Raw genomic sequence first — 18,423 nt, 5'->3', positions numbered from 1 at the left:
GGCGGGGCCGCCGCGGGCAGCGGGACACGGCGGGGCACGGCGGGCACGGCGGGGCAGCGCTACGGCCCCGAGCGCCGACAGCGACCGCGGCACCAGAGACCGGCACCCACCTGACCTCAGCCGACCCGACCCGCGCCGGGTCACCGGCACAAACCCGGGCCGGGACACCAGAGATCGGCACCGGACACCGGCACCTTCAACCGACCCTCAGCAGGCCGGGGGAGCCGAGAGCGGCAGCCCCGAGCGATCCCCGCTGGGCCGCGGTTTCGCTTTCGCCGGTGCCTCCCCCGGTCCGTGCCCGGCGGGCGGAGGCGGCGGCGGCGGCCGGGCCCGGTGCCCGCGGCTGTGAGGGGAGCGGGCCCGGCAGCGCACGGAGCCATGGCCATCGCGGCCGTGCCCGCCGCCGAGGCCCGGCTCTGCGGGAACTGGTAAGGCCGGGCCGGGGCGGTGAGGGCCGGGGCGGTGAGGGCCGGGGCGGTGAGGGCTGGCTCGGTGAGGGCTGGCTCGGTGAGGGCCGGGCTCGGTGAGGGCTGGCTCGGTGAGGGCTGGCTCGGTGAGGGCTGGCTCGGTGAGGGCTGGCTCGGTGAGGGCTGGCTCGGTGAGGGCTGGCTCGGTGAGGGCTGGCTCGGTGAGGGCCGGCTCGGTGAGGGCTGGCTCGGTGAGGGCCGGGCCAGGCCGGGCCGACCCCCCGTTACATCGGGGTACAACTCCTCGGAGCGCTGCGAAATGCCGGCGGAGACCGTCCGGCCTTTCTGTGAGCGTTTGTGCGTCGGATTTCCCTTCTGACTTAGTAGGGAGCTAAATAGAAACCGAAATGTTCGGATCAAAAGGCAGGCTCGGTTTTCAGTGAGTTCCGCGCGAAGTACACCAGTCCAAGTTTTTCTCCAGCAGTCCCCTGGCTCAGGAGCAGAAATACAAAAATAGGATCGGTAGGCAATGTTGTTGTGGAAGTTTTTCTTTTTGATTACGCCTCTCTGCAGAGCCCCAGCGCTGGTAATCCAGTGGCTGGTAAGGAGTCCCCTCACAAGTTGTCTCTCGAATACAAGCAGCTAAAGAAATTAACTTTTTCTGTAGTTGTTTTTCCCCAAGAGACACCAGAATCCAGACCGTTTCTTGCAACATCCAGCCTGGTTTGTTTGGTCTGCGCAGTTCAGTCGCTGCTGTTGGACTTTGTTGCTTTGCCAGGCTTTTGGCTGCCCGGGATCTGGCAGGGGAGAGAGCTGAACAAGCTGTGGTTTTTAGCAAACAAAAGGTTATAAAATTAATTGAGGTGTTTTCAAGGTGGATTTCTTGGAAAGAGGATGATCCATGCAGGAATGATGCTGCCTGTCTGAGGCAGGAGTAAGGACTGAGCTCCGGGTGCCTCAGTTCCTTTTGGTCCTTTTGTATTTGGTTTCAAGACAGAAAATGAGCACTTTAGAAATGAGGTGAGTTGGGGAATTTTGGGGTGCAGAGCAGTGTTGGGGCTCTGAGCAGCCTGGCCTGTGGAAAGTGTCCCTGTGAGCTTTAAGGTCCCTTCCAACCCAAACCCTTCCATGGTTCCATTATCCTGGAACAGGATCTGTCAGGTATAAAAAAGCAGGGTTTGACTGCTTTCCAAAACACTGTTTGACCTCTCAGAGCCAAGTTATTTTCAGGAAGAAACTTTTATCTTCTCAGACTAATTTATTAACCTGAACCCTGGCGATAACTTGTTTGTGCTGCAAGGTTTGCTTTTCACATAAGGAAATAAATCCACCCGGATTTTATCTTAATGCAGCGGGCCTTTTGCGTGTTAAATACATTAATATCCACCTGTGCTGGAACCTTGAGGCCTGGCTGGGCCTTTCTCTACTCACTTTAAGCCATGCATTCATTGAAATCTTTCTTAGCATTATATTTTTTTGCTGTGAACAGCTGCTTGGATTTGTTGTCAGTGTGTTTCTGCTCAGTAACCTCAGCGACTTTCTCACAGCAAAAAGGATATTCCTGCGGTCAATTTCATCATCCATGAAATCCACTGTAGAAGAAACATTGAAATATGCCCCTACTGCAGCGACTCCATCCCAAAGTCAGAGATGAAGAACCACATTGAGTCTGAACATGTGCAGGTGAGAGACATCTCTGCTCTGGAGCTGCTCATTCCTGTGCTCTTTCATCTCATGAGGTCTCTTTGCTCTAGGTCACCTGCAAGTGTAGGATGAAGATGGAAAGCAGCCTCCTGAAGGATCACGAGGTTGGTGGATTTTGTATGATTGAACCCTTGGGGGATGCTCCGGTGTTGCACTGAGCCCAGAGCCTTTCTGCCAGCCAGCACCTGGATTCCAGCCTGGTGCTTGTGCATCCTTTTATTGAGTGGTGCTTCCTGAACCCACACCCTCTGGGAGAAGGGATTGGAAACTGCCTTAAAGTCCTGGAGCCACTCAGGGCTTCATATCTAAGGGGTATATGTGATAATTGGTGATTTTTTTTGGCCTTGTCAGTTGAAAAATAGCTATTTAAAATAAGATTGACTTGACGTTTTTTCATTCCTTTACTGTTTTCGTGTTTCTGATGGAGCCATTGTGTGACTTTTAATAACTCAATCTGTCCAAACAGGCTTTAAAAATAGCCTGTAAAATAAACTAAAATAGGCCAGAGTGGGATTTTCTGAGTTCTCAATCCAGTTGGCTGCTGTCACAGACAATCTTGTTATAAATGTCATCTCTTCCCTTCCTGTGGGCTCCTTTAGAGACAGCTCTGGAACTGCCACCTCAGCCTGCTGATTGCCGAGGAAAAAAGGATTTTCTTTGGAAATCTGTCCAGTTCTAAGCCGTGGGAGTAGCTAATCCTGCCTGTGTGTGTGTGCGTGCTGCTTTTGGATTGTAAAGCAAATGATGATTTATTAGTGCAGCATCTGCAAGTTCCACGTATTTTATCTATTTTTAACCCCTTTTGAAGGGCACCTCACCTGTTGATCAGTGTGGGGTACAGAACCTGTCCGAGCAGTTCTTGTTGAGCAGTAACTGAGCTGTAAGTCCATTCCCTAAAAACCAGTGTGGATTTTAGCTGTGCCCACGGAATGCTACTGCATTTTGGGTGGTGTCTAAAACCCAAACCCAGAAAGCTCCACGTGGCCCTGGCAGGTTTAAAATCAAGTCCTGAGTGTGTGAGGAGCTTCAGCTGCTGAATTTGTGCCTCCAACACGTCGTTGCTGCAGCTTATTCCAGGTTATTCCTTTGGATGTGGCTGAGGACACAACAGAGAGAGCTCCAAAGCTGAGGAAGCTCAGCCTTCCACGTGGGAAGAGTAACGCTGTGTGTTTCCCCAGGAATCCTCGTGCCCCCTGAGGCCCGTGCTGTGCCAGTTCTGTGACATCCAGCTGGCCTTCAACAAGCTGCAGGAGCATGAGCTGTTCTGCGGGGCCAGGACCGAGCCCTGCGGGCGCTGCGGCCGCCACGTCCTGCTCAGGGAGCTCAAGGAGCACCCCCGGGTCTGTGGGAGGGAGGAGAAGGCAAACAAGGGGAGCAGGACGGCGCCAGGATTTGGGAATGAGGATGGAGAAACGAGGAGCAGACAGCCAGCAGGTACCGGGGTGGGACTGGGAAGGGAGATTTGGAGCAGCTGTGGGGCACAAATCCAGGGATAGAACCTGAGGGACAGAACCCTTGGGGGATAGAACTCCAGGGACAGAACCCTTAAAGGACACAACTCCAGGGACAGAACCTTAGGGACAGAGCCCTTAAGGGATGCAACTCAAGGGACAGAGCCCTTAAGGGATAGAACTCCAGGGACAGAACCTTAGGGACAGAACCCCTAAGGGACACCAGGGATAGAACCTTCAGGACAAAACCCTTGTGGGACACAACTCCAGGGACGGAACCCTCAAGGACAGAATCTTAAGGGACAGAAACCCAAAGGACAAGAACCTTAAGGGCAGTTGCAGGAACAGCATGAAGAAGTCAAAAGTGAGGAAAAGTGGGCAAAGGAAGAAGAACTGGCTGCTCATTTGGTAGCTGGTTCAGGTGTGAGGTTCTGTGATTCCTTCCTGTGAAAATAGTGAACACTCCAGAGGCCCCAAGTGGGAATGTTTACCCATGGAATGAGGTGTAAGCCAGGAGTGCTGAGATGCCTGGGATAAAAGCCCAGTTGCTTCCTTTTTTTTGTCTCAAAGTACCTGGCTTAAAAATGAAACTGGAGTTGTTTGCTGCCTGTAATTTGGCCTGTGATTTTTCTCCATCCTCCTGGATTTGGTAGAGGTGCCCTTGGCTTTGAGATGCTGAACTCCAGGAGAGTCCACATGTGAAACCCTGGGGCTGAGTCTGATGTCCAGAGGGAGCTGCTGGTGGCAGGTTTGATGTTCTCCCAAATTTACAATATTTGTCTTTTGAAGGGGATGAGCTGGAGAGACCTGAAATCCTTCATTCCCAACTTCCTGAAGACTGGAATGCTGACCTGGACTATGTGTTGGCTCTCAGCCTGCAAAGTGAGAATAATCCTCACCATAACACTGCAGCTGACATTCCCAGGGATTTCTGGGAATACGACTACACCAAAGAGTCTGGACAATCTGCCCATCTTGGTGGGATGGACCTGTCCAATGTCTTCTCCTGTGACTCTCCAGGGTCCTTTAGCACATCAAACCACAGCAAAACAGGTATAAACACTGTTGTGGTGGGATTTATCCTTAAATTTGAGGGGAAGGGGAAAGGAAAATTTGGATTTGGGAATGTTAAGGATCACCTAAGTATTTTAAAAGGTCAAAATCAGTCATTTTGAGACTCCTAAGGCAAAGCAGCAAGTGAAGAAATAAAAGCCTGTTTAAAGTAGCGTGTCTCTGACCTTGGGGTATGGTGGGAGCCCCGGTGGGGAACAAGGTTCTTGTGGAAGTAAAAATGGTGGGAAGGAGGATTTGGGGGAAAGCAGCTTGTCCTGGGAGGAGAAATGGCACCAGAGGGTTTAATGATGGAGCAGGAGGTGTTTTTACCAGACTCCGCAGAGGATGTGATCCTTCCTTCTCTTGCAGACAAGGAGATGATCATGTTGCCCTGCGAGTTCTGTGAGGAGCTGTGTCCTGCTGAAGATCTGATCCTTCACCAGGTTTGGGACTTCCCTGTGTCTTGGGGTTTACAGTGAAGAGTTTGCTGTGGCTGTCACCGAAAAGGGTGTGGGTGACATTGGGAGAACTCTGGCGTTTGGGTCTTTGCCAAGGAAAGTGGTTTTCAGTGCCCACCTGGCTCATCAGGAAAGGTGATTTTTCCGTGTTGTTCATGTAACAGACAGGGTGTAACCCAGCAAGTGCCTTCGCCTCGTTCAGTAAGAGAAGTTCCTCTCCAAATCCATGGGAATACAGTGGTCTGCAAGCTGGGGGCTCCAACAGCCACAGGACTGTCCCTTCATCCCAGCCCCAAGGTGTCCAGGCAGAAGGAGACATCATGATTCCATGTGAATTCTGTGGAATCCAGCTGGAAGAGGAGATTCTCTTTCATCACCAGGTACTGAACAGGACAGGATCTGTTGGGTCACATCCCATTGTTCGAGCCCAGGGGGTTTTTTGGGACATTTCAGGAGTTCAGGGAGCTGTGCCTGGCTCAGATCTTGCCACACAGAGCTCTGGGATCCATGTGAAGGGTCATGCCACGCTGAGGCTCCTCCTGAAAAGTCCTGGATTAATTTGAAAGCTCTTGTAATGAAACTAAACAAAAGGGCCTGAAGTTGCACAATCGGAATGTTTTGAGTCACACAGAAAGGGAAGTTGAACCCTGGATGAGTCAGCTGAGGGGAGAGAGGAGCACAAGGGTAAAACTGGGTGGGAGGGGAAGTAGAGAAGGGACTCCAGCCCTGGGAATGGTGTGCCCAGGGAAGAGTCCTCTGGAATCTGCTGCTGGTGCAGACGAGATGGGAGAATGCTGAGCTCACCCGTTCTCTGTGTCATGGTTCATTCACACTCTTAGTCCCAACAAACTGCTGAAGCTGGGGTTGGGTTGGTTGTTCTGGGCCGCTCCTCTCCTGGGGGACAGAAAATTCCATGTTCTGGGAACGAGACTGAATAAAACTTCACGGAATCCCAGAATGGTTTGGGTTAGAGGGGATGTTGAAGCCCATCCCATCTGCCATGGGCAGGGACACCTTCCGGTAGCCCAGGTTGCTCCAATCCCAGTCCAACCTGGCAGGGGCGTGGAACTGGATGAGCCTCAAGATCTCTTTCCACCTAAACCATTCTGGGATTCCACACTAACAATTCCCTACTCACCTTAACGTCCCCAAGTGCTGCTGCTCTGCAGTGTTTGCCCAGGAACTTTCACCTGAGTGAGCTTCACCTGACCAGCCCTGTGTGTTCTGCTGCAGCACCACTGTGACCTGCGCCCTGCCAGCCCCGCAGGGGACATTCCAGCCCAGGAGCTGCCGGCCCCTCAGCCCCGCAGGGACAGACGGGAATCGCCGGAGCCAGCTCGGCGGCGGATCCGGCACCAAGGTGCGGGCAGAGCACGGCCTGAGCTCCCCTGTGCTCGCACTGAGGAGATGTCACCCTGTTCTGTCTCAAAAATCCTCCATCCTCTGCTCTTGGTCTGGGTTTCAGGAGGGAGGGTTAAATCACTGGAACCGTGTCCTTGGGGATGCTGGGATGGACACTGGGGTTGTTCCTGATGCCGAAGTTACTGTTCCTGTCAAACTCCACGTCCTGTCCCTGCAGGAGACGTTTCTCCTTGGCACGCCGAAGGCTTTGGGAAGCTGGGGCTGTGCCCTGCTGCAGGGACCAGGCTGAGGGCGGTGGCCGAGGCTGGGAATGCGGCGTTGTCCCCTCCAGGGAGAGCCGGCGACGCTCCGGCTGCCTGGGGGAAGCTGGGCAAGGGGAACGGCGGCGAGGGGACACCGAAGGACAGAGGTGACCCTGCGGGTGGGACAGCAGCCCGGGCAAGACCTGCTCAGCGCTTCCAGGCAGAAACCTTCACTTCCAGCTCCTGCAGAGCTTCTCCAGCCCAGCCAAGGTAACGCCTTTGCCTTCTGGTCCATTCTGCTGCTTACGGTGCAAACCTGGATCCCCTTGGCTTGGCCTGTGGCCGAAAGGGTTTTCAAAGGCTTTCAGATTCACCCAGTTGAATTTGGCTGGTGCTTATCTGAGCTTCAAACAACAAATTTAGGTTTTTACCTCAAAATAGAACAGACCCACAGGTCTCTGGGATAAAATGTAGGATAAGGCCTCATTACCTGTCCGTGGGAGTGCTCTGCTCTCACCTGAGCTCCAAACGGGAGCTGGTTCTGTTGCTGAAACATCTGGGCCAGGGTCAGAGGAGGCACAAGGGCCTCTCCCTGGACCTTCCCTGTGTCCCTGCTGTGGTGTCCTGTGTTTATCCTGCACGGGTGGCTTTCCCTGCTCTCAAGGTGTCCCTGTGCTATCCCACAGCTCCAGCGCCGCGGGAGGAAGGAGCCTGGGGCTGTCGGACGGGCGCGGTGGCCTCCGGCGCCGCAGCTCCAAGGTGAGGCTGCCGGGGCAGCTCCTGGTGGCTTTGCCAGGACGAGGAGCTGCTTTTTACAGCCCTCCCTTGTTAAGTCCTATTCCAAACCAGCATTTTTCTTCTCCCTCTCCCCTAAGGCCAAAGGCCAGAGCGCAGCAGCCGGACCCCCGGAGGAGTGAGCCAGTGCCTGTGGAAAACACGGAGCGCCCGGCCCGGTGCCCAGGCTCTGCCGGACTCGATGGTCCAAGCGCAAGCAGATTCTGACGCTCGGCTTCAATTTGTAGGCAGTGACCATTTTCTAAATCTCTGTTTTTAATCTGTGAGAGCAAAGTTCAGGTTTTTATGTCTCTGATCGCCTCCAGCACCACACCCAAGGCATCAAATGGAGTCTCACCTCGGGCCCCACTCGAGTTCTGTGTCCGTGTGGGCTCCTCATGCCAGCCTGGGATGGGATTTGTGCCACCCCGAGCTCCGGGTGTGTCCTGCCCTGGAGTGCTCAGGCACAGCTGGTGACACCAACAGGGAGCAGTCGATGCTCCAGTCCTGTCCCACACAGAGCAGGGGTGAGGGTTGGCGCTCCAAGGCTTCTCAGTGCTGCGTTTTCAAGTTAAAAGCTTCTTAAGTTCCTTGGAATAAAATTTCTCTGATGCTGTCCCAAACGGTTGTGCAGTGCCATCTGTCCCCTGGGGTGACATGGAATCACAGCCCCTGGGCTGAAGATCCATTCCTGCCCTGGGTTCTGTTACTGTTGGAATCCCCGGGACTTCGGGAAGTGGAGCAGATCCTGGATAACACCCCGAGCATCAGCCTGATGCAGGAGGTGCAGCAGATGGCACAGGCAGGGCTAATGAGCCACCCCTGGGGCAGGGTCCTTACCCAGGCCTTGTCTCCATCCCATGGGAACAGCCAGAGCCCAGCAAGGGCTGGAGGGAACGTCCTCCCAAAATAAAGACAATTTACAGATGTTCCCACCAGATGTGCTTATTTAGACAAGAAAAGAATGAAGGTATTTAAAAACAGAGGGACACCAAACCTCTGTTCTTCCCATTCCTGGAGAAGGGCTGTGGGAAGATCAGGGAATGGGAGCTGGTCCCTGATGTTTGGGATGGATAACGGGGTGCCGTGTTTCAGGAATCATTAGGCATGACAAATAATTATCGACTGAGGTGGCAGAGCCTGTGCTGTGCCTCAGGCACAAGGAACAGCCCAGAGGAACAACCTCAGCAGTGCCTGTGCTCCCCTTTGGTACAAAATCCTCACGTTTTGTTCCAAGTACACCCGAAGAACCCAGGAAAGTGGGATTTCAACAGAGAAGCTGCAGCTCCCCTTTATCCCCCTTCTGCCGTCTGCCTCAGGCAGCTCCAGCAGCAGATCCCATCGCCTGCAGCCCCAAAGAAGGACACAAACCCCTGCCGGGATGTTAAGAATCTCCTTTATGCAGGTGTACACTCGATGGCCAAGAGCACTTACAGGTTAATGCCGTGTATGGAACCGAGATGGACACACACCAAGCTAGAACTAATACCCAGCTCCAGAGTTTTTCCATTGTTTAGTATAATTTTACATTCTGAATGAATATATATTAAAAAAAATAATAATAATCATCATCACAAACCAATCTTTGCTTCGACAAACAAGCCTAGTACAGACAATGTCAAGTTCATTTAAAGCACGAGGAATTAAGGATGATTAGAAAAGCTTTAATTAAAAGGCCATTGGAGCCACAGCTGAGGTGCTGCAGCACTTCCTTCCCAGGAGCATGGAATTTAAAAAAAAAAAAAAAAAAAAAAAAAAAAAAAAAAAAAAGAGCCAAAAAACTCCCACAATTCCTCTTGTGGGGCTCATCCTGTTCTCCAGAACAAACCGAAGTCGATGGAAGTTGGTTACTGGTGCGACATTTGTCCTGTAGAAGAAGCTTCATTTACACCCCCAGGTGCAAACGGCAGCGACGAGAAGTTCGTTATTTGTAATCATAAATAATTAACTGTAATAAATACGGATCAAGTAACGTTCCAGCACACACCCGGGGCCGGGTGCAGGTGTGCTCCACTCGGATGTGCTTCCCAAAGGAGCACACACACAGTAGCAGCAGTTTCTTACTCACAGCTGGAACTGGAGCCTTGGGAACCGCTGGCACACGGAGCCCTCCGGGATGGCCCCTCAGCATTTCGGGATTGGAGCCCAGGACAAGCCCAGGGAGAGCCCAAGCCGGGGCCACAGCTCTGCCATGGAATCCAGCCGGCGTTGCCCACGTTTCCTGTCTGGGAACAAACCGGCTCCAGGCCGCCCCTTCGGCTTCGTTTTCCCTCGGTCTTTGTAAACTCCAGGTGTTCCCGCTTGCTCCGAGTGGTTTCTGAGCTACATAAACGCTTCTACCAGGAAATGGACGAGATTCAAGAGTAAATATTCTTCCTACATGGATCTGTTCCCTGGACAGGGCAATATGCATTGGGAGGGTAACAGCTTCCTAACCACGGGGTTGGGAGACTCCGGATGCCGACGACTACCTACGACTGCTGCACACACATTCCCATTCCCACTCGCTCACGGAAGAACAAGGACACCCATCCCCAACTCACACCGCCTCTCCCGCATCCCACGCACTCAGCGTTCCCACTATTCACAATAATGTACAATAAATACATTTGGGATTCCCGGGAGCTGTTCTGGAGCCACGGGACACCGAGCTGAAGGTTCAGTCACCTCCAGCCAAAGCCTCCCGGGCGGCTCCGCGCCGGCACTCGGCTCGCGGACAGCACCAACAGATTCCAGGATGGTCTCTTCCTCAGGACTCAGGATCCCAGAAATCCTGGTGAGGGATGAGACACCTGTGGAGGGGCCGCTCTGAACCACCCAGCACATTCCACAGAACAGCACTGAGACGTGGAGCTGTTCCTGCTCCGCAGTCGGCTCCCAGCTTTCCACACAGAACAGGAGCTTTATCTTCCAGAGGGTGACTTCGTCCTCCTGCCGGGTGTCAGAGGTTTTTAGGATAATTTGCTCTTGGATCAAAGATTTTGAGTACAAAAACGAGTTCCAGGTGTTTGAGCATCCCCGGGTTGTTCTGAGAGCTCTTTGGGAAATGGGATAAAGTCCTGGATTTTTGGGATGGCCTGTGGTATCTTACACCCTTTGGAGAGAAGCTGTTTTGTTCTGCTCGTATTTTAATTACAATAAATTATTTTGTTGCTAAGCAAAGCAGACATTCAAGAACATCTAGGGCAGGAACCCAACGGAATCACGGCCCTTTCACTGTTCTCCTGGAAATTTTCCCAAAAGTGTTGAGCTGAATCCCCCAGTTCCCTGTGGCAGCCCCCGTGTGCTTGGTCAGAGTTTAAAAAATTTCAAGGAAAGTGGTGGAAAGGTGGAAAAGCCGTTTGGCAGCAAAATTCCTGCTTCAAACCTCAAGCAAGTGCCACAAATCCTGCCTGTGCTCTGCTCCTGCCCACACAGCGATTCCCTCCCCACACCCAAACTTGGCATTTTTGTACTCAAAAACCTCCCGGGGGAGAGCGATCCATGAGCCTTCCCCTCCGAGGGCTCCCGGCCTCGGAATGCCCTCCCTGCCAGTGGTGTTTGCACGGGGCAGACCATTGTGGATTACAAAATTAGAAATGTACAGGTGGAAAGGTTTTGTTTTTTTTTTTCCCCCCCCCCCCAAATTAAATTATACACAAACCGGTCTTTACTAAACTATCCTACAAATATTCCACAAACAAGGCAGCAAAAGAACCAGTCCACCACAAAGTCTACGAATACAAAATGGAAGTCTTCCGGGAATTACTGTGACAGGAACGAAAGTTCAGGAAATAAATTAACCCCCAGCTGATCCCACGGGAGGTGCTGGATGGGAACTGAGGGGGTTCCACTGGGCAAAGTCACGGAGTCACCTCCAGGCGTTCCCTGCTCCTGCTCAGCCGCTGAGCGGATCCTCGCGGTAGTGGATGGCGTAACGGAGCTTTTCCAGCATGATGTCCAGCGAGGAATACTGCGGGAGCTTGATCATGAACATGCACGTCTCCACTCGGATGTACCGGGAATCCGGGGAACCTGCGCAAGAGCCACGGGAGAGGTTAAAGTTCAACCCAACGCTTCCCTTCCTGAGGGCTCCAATCCCTGCCTGCTGTGGGTCTTTGGAATCGTAAATGTTTCTGTGCCTCTCCATCAGGCCTCATGCCAATATTCTTCCAATAGTTTAATAATTTTAAGAGCATTTCAGACAACTAGCAAAGTCTCTCTGCATCTCTACAGGGTTAAGTTTTAATAGTGGAATCCCAGAATAGTTTGGCTGCTAGAGATCTTAAAGCTCATCCAGTTCTACTCTCCCACCACAGGCAGGGAACCTTCCACTGGATGCAGTTCAAGTTTTACGTAAAATCTTATTTTTACATCATCTAAACCCCAATTCTCTCCTCATTTACCCTCACGGCCACGTGCCCCTCTGTGTCACAGTCGATTAAGCACCAGTTCACGGGGGGCTGGCGCAGTGCTGGGAGCAGCAGCAGCTCCTTTCCCTGGGGAAGCGGCCGTTCCGTACCTGCGGCGCCGTCGGGGGGGGCGATTTTCATGGGGTACGGCGGGACGTGGGCGGTGTCGGGGCCGCCGTCCTTGCAGGGGCAGGTGAAGGGGATCCTCTCCTGGTTACAGGCGAACTTGATGAACTTGCAGAGCTCCTCCTGCGTGAACATCTCCAGGGCGCTCCAGAAGAACTCGATGTGCTGGTCGGTCTCCATCAGTCCCACCTGGTACATGGTGTGTGCCTGAGGGGACAGGGACACGTGTCCACGGCTGCTCTGTCCTCTCCCTTCGGGAATCTTCCCCACTACACTCTTAAATGAAGGAAGTTCAAACTCTTACTCCTCTCTGCATGAGCCCCACCCTATTATTTCCTGAATCCAGCGAAATCTTAATCAACTCCTTGGGGGCAAAGGGGTGTCCAGGCAGTTGCCCAAGGATGTCCTGGCTGCCTGAGAAGCAGAAAATTCTCCCCTCCCACCTTCCCATGGGAGGATCCCCCTCTCTGTCCCACAGGAGTGTGGCCAAAGCACCTTGAGGAATTCCAGGTTGATGTAGGGAAGGCCACAGGTCCTCAGCTCCATCTCCAGGGGGGTGAGTGTGGTGAGGAGCTGCAGGGGGATGATGGAGCCCAGCCCTGCCCTCACTGCCGTCATGCACTCCGGGGTCTGCAGCTCCCGCATCCGCAGGCTCCGGATGGCGGCCGCGTACACGTCCTTGTTCTCCCACCTGCAGGGGCAGAGATCTGGGCTGAGGGAGGAACAGCTGGGAGAGCCCTCGTGCCCCACCCCGTGTTACACATGGAAGGGTTTTTATGGAGAGATCCCGATCTGGAATAATCCAGAGTTAGCAATACACACTTTGCATTCCAATGCTTCCGCTGTCCTCTGCTCCCTCCTCTCCTCCCACCTGCCTGTCCCTCACAACTGGGAGCCCCCACAGCTGGCACCAGCCCTGGTTCCCTGTCTCTTACAGAGCCAAACAGCACCAATGATCCCAAGTTCTCCCAACTTCTCACAAAGCAAAGCTTTCCCAGATCACTCCAACAAAAGCACCTCTGGAGAGGCTGTGCTTGGAGAACGATCCCAGAGATGCTCTGTGCCACATCCTGCCTGGAAAACTGCTCCTTACCCCACAGGGATGTGCCTGCCCCTGGGACACAGCTCCACCTCCTCCCCAGTGAGGCTCAGGTAGGTGAATTTGCAGCAGGGTTTGTTGGGGCAGTCGGGGCTCTCCGTTGCCAGGTGCTGGGAGGCGATTTCGGCGCACAGAGCCTCCAGCTCCGTCTCGTCACTGATCTGTCACGGGACAAGGACAAGGACCTGTCACCAGCATGGCAGTGCCTCAGCACAGCTGTCCCCACCACGGGACTCACTGCAACAGCAGAATCCTGCCCTGGGGTGTTCTGGTCTAGTTCAGCAATTCCAGTAAATATTTCAGAAGCTGGAATTCCACCAGCAGCAGGGGAGTGTGGGAAACTTCTCCAAGGCAACAGGATGTAAAACCCTGCATCCAAGAGGAATCAACTCATCTCCCAACCCCGATCCATGAAAACCACCTGGCACCCACCAGCCATGTGCCGTGGGGGAATCCTGAGGAAAAGAGGGAAGAAGGAAAAGGGACCTACATTTTCAAATTTTTTGACGTAGTTGTAGGTGAGGATGTCGGCTTCCTGCAGATCCACGTCGGGATCCAGGGGCTCTCCCACCAGGGTCTTCCAGAAGGAGGGCAGGAGGTCCAAGGGCAGAGGAACATCAGCTCGGATGGCGATGCCCAGGAGCTGCCCAAAGAAATGGAACAGCTGCTCCTCGGCGTAGGTGATGGGGCTGGGGGTCAGGATGTACTTCCCCTGTGGAGAAAACACGGCACACAGGGCAGGACTGAGCAGCTGTGACAAGGCTGACACTGTGGAAGTGTTCCTGACTGGGACAGGAAGGATAACGTTTAAGCACAGGAGTCCCTGTATTTCACACACTGCCATCACCTTATCACTTCCTGATTAAATCAACCCCAGAAAGTTGGCTCCCATTTTGCCAAGCTGTTGATCAACACTCTCAGGATTTTCTGGACTCGTTACATCCGTTTGATATCCAAGTCTTTCAGCTGTGGGATGTTTCTGAGCCTGGATTTGCAGAGCCATGTTTGCTACACAGTTGGTCTTACGCTGAGGGAACTAAGCTGTTTCCTACCCTAAGAATATTCCCAGGAAGGAATTGCTGAGAATTCTTTGGACCACCAGCTTTATCTTGTTTCTAGAGAACATCTATTGCACAAAAGAAGACATTAAATAGCAGGGATGGAGCATCTTATTCTCCTGGCAACGTGACAGATCTTTCTGGTGGCATTTCCTGGAATAAGGCTACAGAATAAAAATTCATGGAATTTCACCAGTTTGGGACAGACAACCCCTAAACCAGACAACTGAACCTCACCCAGAATGCTGCCCAGGAGCTTTAACTCTGCTCCATTTTGCATTTTGCTGCCTCGGCTCCTTCTCCAAGTACCTGCTGCACACAAGAGGTGCAACATGGGATTCACCAACTCCCACTTTCCAGCTCTCCCAGGATTTGGAGCTGCTAGGTTTCATGGATCTGAGGCCTCTCTCTGCACCTCTGACCAAATGAGTCCCACTCCTGTTCAAACCCAGCATTCAAAAAGAGAAAAAACCCTCATTTTTGGCACCGGGATCTCACACCTTGTTCTTATTGACAGCAGAGCTGGGGCACAGCAGGAGCAGGGAGAGGGAGGAGCTCTGGAGCTCTTTGCACACTTGCCAAAGGAAGTGACGGAAAGATCCACCTGGAAAAGAGAGAGGGAACACAATGAAAATATTCCTTTGTTCCCAGCTGAATTCCTAAGTGCTGCTTTGCTTTCCAGCACTCCAAGAACAGCAGGAATATTTGTTCTACCAGCTGGCCTGCAAATGGGATTTGGTGCTGGATGAGAAGATGGATGGGGCTGTCCTACAACAATGGAGGTGATGCTCCAGGGATCAACACAGCTGCTGAGCCACAGCAACATTTGTCTCCTCCTAAACACTGTCAGTGCCACCACAGCCCTTGAAAAGACAAGAATTCCCCTTGGGACAAGGCCCCATGGAGCCTTGGCTCAGCTGATGGCTGTATACTCACTCCCTTTCCACCTCAGGCAGGTGACAGGAGCTGGTGATGTCAGAAGTGTGCTCTGGCTCCATATTCCCCCATGGAAATTCACCAGGGACCAGAACAGCCCACGTGGATTTGGAGAGCAGGGATCCCTTTGCTCTTTGGGATCTGCCTCAATACCCCACGGAACAGCTCTGCAAAGCTGAATCCCCTCAGCTAAACCCAGTCTCCTCCTGGTGCAAACACTGAGGAACCACCATCCCAAAGAGAGCCAGCATCTGGGGGGGATCCCATTCTTTTCCACGCACGAAGGAATACTGCTCCTTAAAGTCCACCTGAGACAGGTCCTGGGGAAGAGCTGAGCTGTCCCTGGGGGATGGCACTCAGGCTGTCCCTGTCCCCGCTCACTGGTGCTATGGACCTGCTGTCCCCACTCCCTGGTTCCACGGGGCCTTGTCCCCACTCCCTGGTGCCACGGCCCTCCTGTCCCCCTCTCACTGGTGCTATGGACCTGCTGTTCCACCCTCTGGTGCCACGGCCCTCCTGTCCCCCCTCCCTGTCCCCGTGTCCCCACTCACTGGTGCCGTGCACCTCCTCCCCGGTGAAGCGGATGTTGAAGGCGTACGTGGGGTCTCCCCCGCTGGCCAGCTTGACGCAGAGCTGGGACGAGGGGACGCAGCCCAGCTGCCGGGCAGCCTGGCAGAAGTAGGAATTCTCCGAGGAACGGATCTCCCCTGCCCAGCACAAAGGGAAAAATGAACCTCCAGCCTCACGAATCAGCAGCTGAGCGGGGGGGAAAGCAGCTCTGACTTGTTGCAAATGGGGTTGGAAAGGATCTGTGTTTGCCCGTACCTCCAACGATTTCCAGGGGATCCAGGGTGATTTCTGGGGCTGCGTGGTCAGCAGTTCTTTGGACAGTGGCATTGAGCACTCTGTTCATGACAGTGACTTTTGTGTCATAAAAGATTAAACCTGAAGAAACAAACACATTTCGACAGAGTTAATCAACCCCTGAAATTCTCCAGTGGACAACGGTAGAATAAAACTTTCCACTTCATTAGGTAGGTAAGAGATAGCTAATCTAATAATTTTTAAAAAGTATTTTATAGAATCATGGAATGGTTTCCATGATTCCACCCATCCAGTTCCACCGGGGACACCTTCCATAGTCCGGGTTTCTCCAAGTCCCATCTATTTGCTCCTCACGTTATCGGGAATAAGTGCACTGGGATCAAACACTGATGAACACAATTGCAATGTTCTATAAATAGATCCCAGCAACTCCACCACAATCTCTGTAAATAGGAACACGTTGCCAAATGGTTTTCAGCAATCTGAGATGTTTTGACAGTAAAGCTACAGGCAACAAATGATGATAAAAAAATAGGGCTGTGACACTGCCCCAAAAATATATTTAATACCTCATATCTCTGTGAAGAGAAATCTCTGAACATTCCTCACTCCCCCACACTGGTTCAGGAGTGCGTTTTTCCAGCTGGGCCAATACAAAAACCTCCTTTCACACACTGACACCCGTGGTGAATTCTGTATCTTCTTCAGAAAGAAAATCTGGGCAATGTAACGACCCAAATCTTGGGAGTTTTTCTGGTGTCTAACGAAGGCTGTAAAAATACTCTGATGCACTTTCAGTATTTTCTTGATCTTGCTAATGCTACGACAGCAAAGTCCTGGGACTTTCACCTGATCTGCTTGTTAGCTAACACAGAGTTTTGATCTCTACATACTCCCAAGAGGATAAAGACCCTCAGAGGGAGAAGATGGAACAACTCCCTGTGCGGTCACGGTGTCAGGAGGAAGATCCCGCTCTCCTTTAGAAGCAAACCAGGAGAGAATCGCCCCGCAGCAGTGCCCTGTGGTCAGTGCCCTGTGGTCAGTGCCCAGCTGACCTTTGGCCTCCTGCAGTAAGGCAGCGATGCTGTTCCCGTACATCTCGGTCTGGCGCAGCTCCACCAGCGGCAGGAAGAACGTCTCCAGCGTGGTGTTGAGGGACTGCAGCAGGGCAAAGCGCAGCCGCAGGCTCTCCACGGGGACATCTGCGGGGGGAAACTCCCAGTCACACACAGCAAGAGATTCCTCACCTCCTGCAAATCCCAGCAGGCTCGGTCCAGGAGCCACAAAAGCCCCTCCCGAAGCAGCCCCTCTGATCCCTGTGCTGAGGATGCAGGAACAGCATTCCCTGATGTTCCTTCCTGCATCTCCAGTCTCAGGGAGTGAGTCCAGAATCTCCCATTATCACTGAATTTTCCTCCTAAAGTGCTTAGAACAGGATTTAGGTGACTAAAAGCTGCCTTAAGTCAAGAATGGAAATCCAACCTTCCTTCCCCTGCAAGCTGAACTCACCAGGTATTTCCTGCTCCAGCCTGAGCTGGAAATTCTGCTTGGAGAGCAGGGAGCAGCTGCAGTGCATCCCTGACTTTGCCCAAGCAAACCCAAGGAGAGAGAAAAGCCAGACTCAGCACTCCCCTCATCCCACTGAGCCTCCAAAGGAACATCCAGGAGCACTCCCAACTCTTCCCCTGAAGAAAGCCTCCATGCCAACCGCCCATACATACTCAGGAGACAGGAAATCCTGGGATCTGCAGCATCAGCTGGGTCCAGGTACACCTCGTGGGGGTGGAGGCGCGCGGGGGTGATGGCCAGGTGGCGGCACAGGCGGTTGATGTACTGCACCAGGGCCACGTCCATCTCCAGGCTCCACTTGCGCGACGCCTTCTGCGCGTGCCTGGCGTCGATGCAGGCGCACCTGGCAGGGGACAGGGCAGAGCTGCTCACTCACAGTGTGCTGGACAACTGCACCTGGTGTAGGACTGCACCCGGAGTAGAAGCTGGTGCCCTGCTCTTCACTCCCCTTTCCTCAAGCAGAGCAGTTTCAAGAATCCCGGTGTGAGGCCAAGAGCTGATTCATCACCCACTTCTCCTCACTGGTATTAAATAATCAGGCACAAAGGCACTGCCTATTAAGCTCTCTTAGTGCACTATCTCCTCTGGAGATGATAAGGGGCCGTTAGCCTGTGACCTTACACAGGCAGATAAGGAGAATTCATTTAAGAGACTTTCTCCCTTTACAATATTAAGAAGAAATTTAACAGTCCCCTCTCCTACAGCATTTCTGACCCAGTAACATCCCTGCCAGTTAAACAATGACTCAGTGCACTGCCTGGGGAAGGAAACCAGAGACAGACACGGAGCTACAGTTCCCTTTAGGGCACTTCATTACACAGCTTGGAAGCTCTAAAGGACTCTGCGGCATCTGAATTTGTCAGCCATGCTGTGACAAGAAATCAGGACCTACATTTGGTCAGAACGTGACTTTTAAAACGTATTTTGAGGAAATAACTGATTTCCCTACAGGCCCTGCAGCCACGGAT

General features: G+C 52.9%; 2 protein-coding genes across 5 annotated transcripts in view; one reads left to right on the top strand and one right to left on the bottom strand.

Annotated features, from left to right (window-relative positions):
- The first annotated feature begins 1 nt into the window (after position 1).
- TRAFD1 (TRAF-type zinc finger domain containing 1) lies at positions 2-8,074 on the top strand. 2 transcript variants are annotated; one of them, XM_066199447.1, is made up of 11 exons: positions 2-428; positions 1,955-2,090; positions 2,162-2,215; positions 3,290-3,545; positions 4,352-4,615; positions 4,985-5,058; positions 5,238-5,453; positions 6,307-6,433; positions 6,767-6,947; positions 7,364-7,436; positions 7,553-8,074. In XM_066199447.1, exons 1-11 carry the CDS (start codon positions 379-381, stop codon positions 7,592-7,594), a joined length of 1,473 nt encoding a protein of 490 aa, XP_066055544.1. In that variant the 5' UTR covers positions 2-378; the 3' UTR covers positions 7,595-8,074. The 2 variants fall into 2 exon arrangements, with proteins under 2 accessions (XP_066055544.1, XP_066055543.1); XM_066199446.1 differs by having other exon boundaries at positions 6,653-6,947.
- A 756-nt stretch (positions 8,075-8,830) lies between these two features.
- Positions 8,831-18,423, bottom strand: part of HECTD4 (HECT domain E3 ubiquitin protein ligase 4) — a 65,277-nt gene continuing 55,684 nt past the window's right edge. For all 3 annotated transcript variants that reach the window (XM_066199442.1, XM_066199443.1, XM_066199444.1), the window contains exons 67-76: positions 17,608-17,798; positions 16,942-17,088; positions 15,887-16,006; positions 15,613-15,768; positions 14,626-14,729; positions 13,558-13,779; positions 13,062-13,228; positions 12,464-12,659; positions 11,953-12,175; positions 8,831-11,465 (exon numbers count right to left, since the gene is read on the bottom strand). In XM_066199442.1, coding sequence (XP_066055539.1) covers positions 11,329-11,465; positions 11,953-12,175; positions 12,464-12,659; positions 13,062-13,228; positions 13,558-13,779; positions 14,626-14,729; positions 15,613-15,768; positions 15,887-16,006; positions 16,942-17,088; positions 17,608-17,798 — 1,663 coding nt within the window. In that variant the 3' untranslated portion in view covers positions 8,831-11,328. The remainder of the gene's footprint in view (positions 11,466-11,952; positions 12,176-12,463; positions 12,660-13,061; positions 13,229-13,557; positions 13,780-14,625; positions 14,730-15,612; positions 15,769-15,886; positions 16,007-16,941; positions 17,089-17,607; positions 17,799-18,423) is intronic.

Source organism: Chamaea fasciata, unplaced genomic scaffold (assembly GCF_029207755.1).
Source record: "Chamaea fasciata isolate MVZ Bird 193981 ecotype frontalis unplaced genomic scaffold, bChaFas1.0.hap1 SCAF_18, whole genome shotgun sequence".
In the NCBI taxonomy this organism is placed as follows: domain Eukaryota; kingdom Metazoa; phylum Chordata; class Aves; order Passeriformes; family Sylviidae; genus Chamaea; species Chamaea fasciata.
This window is presented reverse-complemented; position numbering and strand designations above follow the sequence as displayed.

Coding starts and splice junctions, on each gene's coding strand:
- TRAFD1 (XM_066199446.1), top strand. CDS start 379: ATGGCCATCGCGGCCGTGCCCGCCGCCGAGGCCCGGCTCTGCGGGAAC. Junction 3,546..4,351: donor GAGGAGCAGACAGCCAGCAG/GTACCGGGGTGG, acceptor TGTCTTTTGAAG/GGGATGAGCTGGAGAGACCT. Junction 5,059..5,237: donor AAGATCTGATCCTTCACCAG/GTTTGGGACTTC, acceptor TTCATGTAACAG/ACAGGGTGTAACCCAGCAAG.